Raw genomic sequence first — 1,735 nt, forward strand, 5'->3', positions numbered from 1 at the left:
ATCTCTCCTTGTTTTACAGACAAGCGGCCAAACGAGAAGTTCGCACAACAGTTGGGACAGTAACAGAGGGAATTAAGGCTGAGGATCTCATGAACCGCATTGGATCCTCACTTCTTAACCAGACAAACAAAAAAATTAAAACTACACAAAAACCCCTAGAGAAACATGTTGCTCAGAGGGTAAGTTTACTTTGAATACTCTTGTATGTTGTACTGTCTGGAAGTTAAAAAACTTTAGCAGTCATAATCATTTGTATCTGTTTGATGTAAGTTGTTCACCAAAAAATGAAAATAGTATTTTCTATTTTCAGTCTTTCTGGAAATAGAAAAGGCTTAACCTGTACTACAGTGGTTGAAAAGGCCTTTGAATATGGAAAAGACAGTATTACCTCTTTTCTTCTTTACCTCATATAGGTTAAGCGAGCTGCAGGCTATGAGGATGTTGCAATGGAAGTGAGCAAGTGGGCTAAGGTTGTAGAATTGCGCCGTGAAGCCGACACACTGAGTTTCCCCCTCAAGAAGAAAAACACAGAGTTTAGCACAGTGGACAAGGTCGAGCCACCAAAGTTGAAGACAGACTTGGAGCATGAGGTTTATTCCCTCCTTGAGGGAGCCAAGTTGGTTAAGAAGCAGGTCAGTTGAATATCAACCTGTTTAAGAAATGCAATATATTTTAGTACCAAGTAAAGAAAAGTCAGGTTAGATACAGATGACTGCTGTATATAGTTGTGTAAATGCAAAAAGAAATTTAGAAAATTTGGAATTAACCATTTGTTGTCCATATCAGTGATGAATATTGTAAGTAAAGAAAAAACAAGATATTCAAATTAGATATGGTATTTTCTTCACAGTGGTTAGTTTTTTTTATTTTACTATTAGAATATGAAGACTTTTTTTGCACATTTTGAGAAAACCCATTCCCTGACCCCCCACAGGAAACCGCAAGGGAGAAAGCCATTAGACATGCCATGTCCCTTGAGGAGGTGAAGGAGAGAATGCGAACCCTGTGGCGTGAAAAGGAAATGAAACACCGCTACGAGGAAAAGGCTCGTAGACAGAACCAGAGCAAGAGCAAGAAGTGACTATGCATTATTTCATTTTTTTATGTTAAGGAACTACTCCCTTTCAGATACTGGGCCTTGACCTGCATCCCAATTCTGCCTTCAAAGGCAGCCAAGGAATCAAGATTTTCTAAGACTAATTCCCATGAAATGAGACGGCATGGGAGGGGCAGTGAGTGGCCTCCATTTTATGCATTGCTCACTGAGCCCCAGAAGCTCTTTGTAAATCTGTTGATAGAGATAAAGGCTGAACCCACTCTTATTTTACCCAAACCTATTCAACCTCTAGTACCACTGAATGACTCTTATCAACAATGGATTAAATTGGTTAAGTGATTTCAATATAAATTGCATGTCAAACCCCCTGCCATGCCCTCTTTTTGCTCACTGCTGGAAAGCTTGTTCCTCATATCTTTTATTTTTATTCATTTTTTTTTTCTCTCTCTCTCTCTTTCCTGATATCTATATAATAGCTATACCAGTGTTTCCAGGTAACTACAGCAAGTGAGAGCAAACATGTATGGATGTCACAAGTATCAATGAAGACAGTGCCATGGTTGTTGATTAGTTGCTAGCATTGTTTAGCATTGTGGATTGGTTGTGATTTTGCATTGTTAGTGTTGATTGTGTGTGAAAGACAAGGTAATCATATGAGATCAAAAGGGAGGTCCCTTC

At 38.8% G+C, this 1,735-nt stretch overlaps 1 protein-coding gene across 1 annotated transcript in view; it reads left to right on the forward strand.

Moving 5' to 3' along the window:
• The window catches only part of LOC119591389 (U3 small nucleolar RNA-associated protein 14 homolog A-like), a gene marked incomplete in the record, with an annotated part of 13,561 nt that overhangs the window by 4,443 nt on the left and 7,383 nt on the right, over positions 1-1,735 (forward strand). Inside the window, 3 exon segments of the mRNA XM_037940128.1 lie at positions 20-179; positions 414-632; positions 935-1,077. Coding sequence (XP_037796056.1) covers positions 20-179; positions 414-632; positions 935-1,077 — 522 coding nt within the window.

This window comes from Penaeus monodon, chromosome 28, assembly GCF_015228065.2.
Source record: "Penaeus monodon isolate SGIC_2016 chromosome 28, NSTDA_Pmon_1, whole genome shotgun sequence".
NCBI lineage: Eukaryota > Metazoa > Arthropoda > Malacostraca > Decapoda > Penaeidae > Penaeus > Penaeus monodon.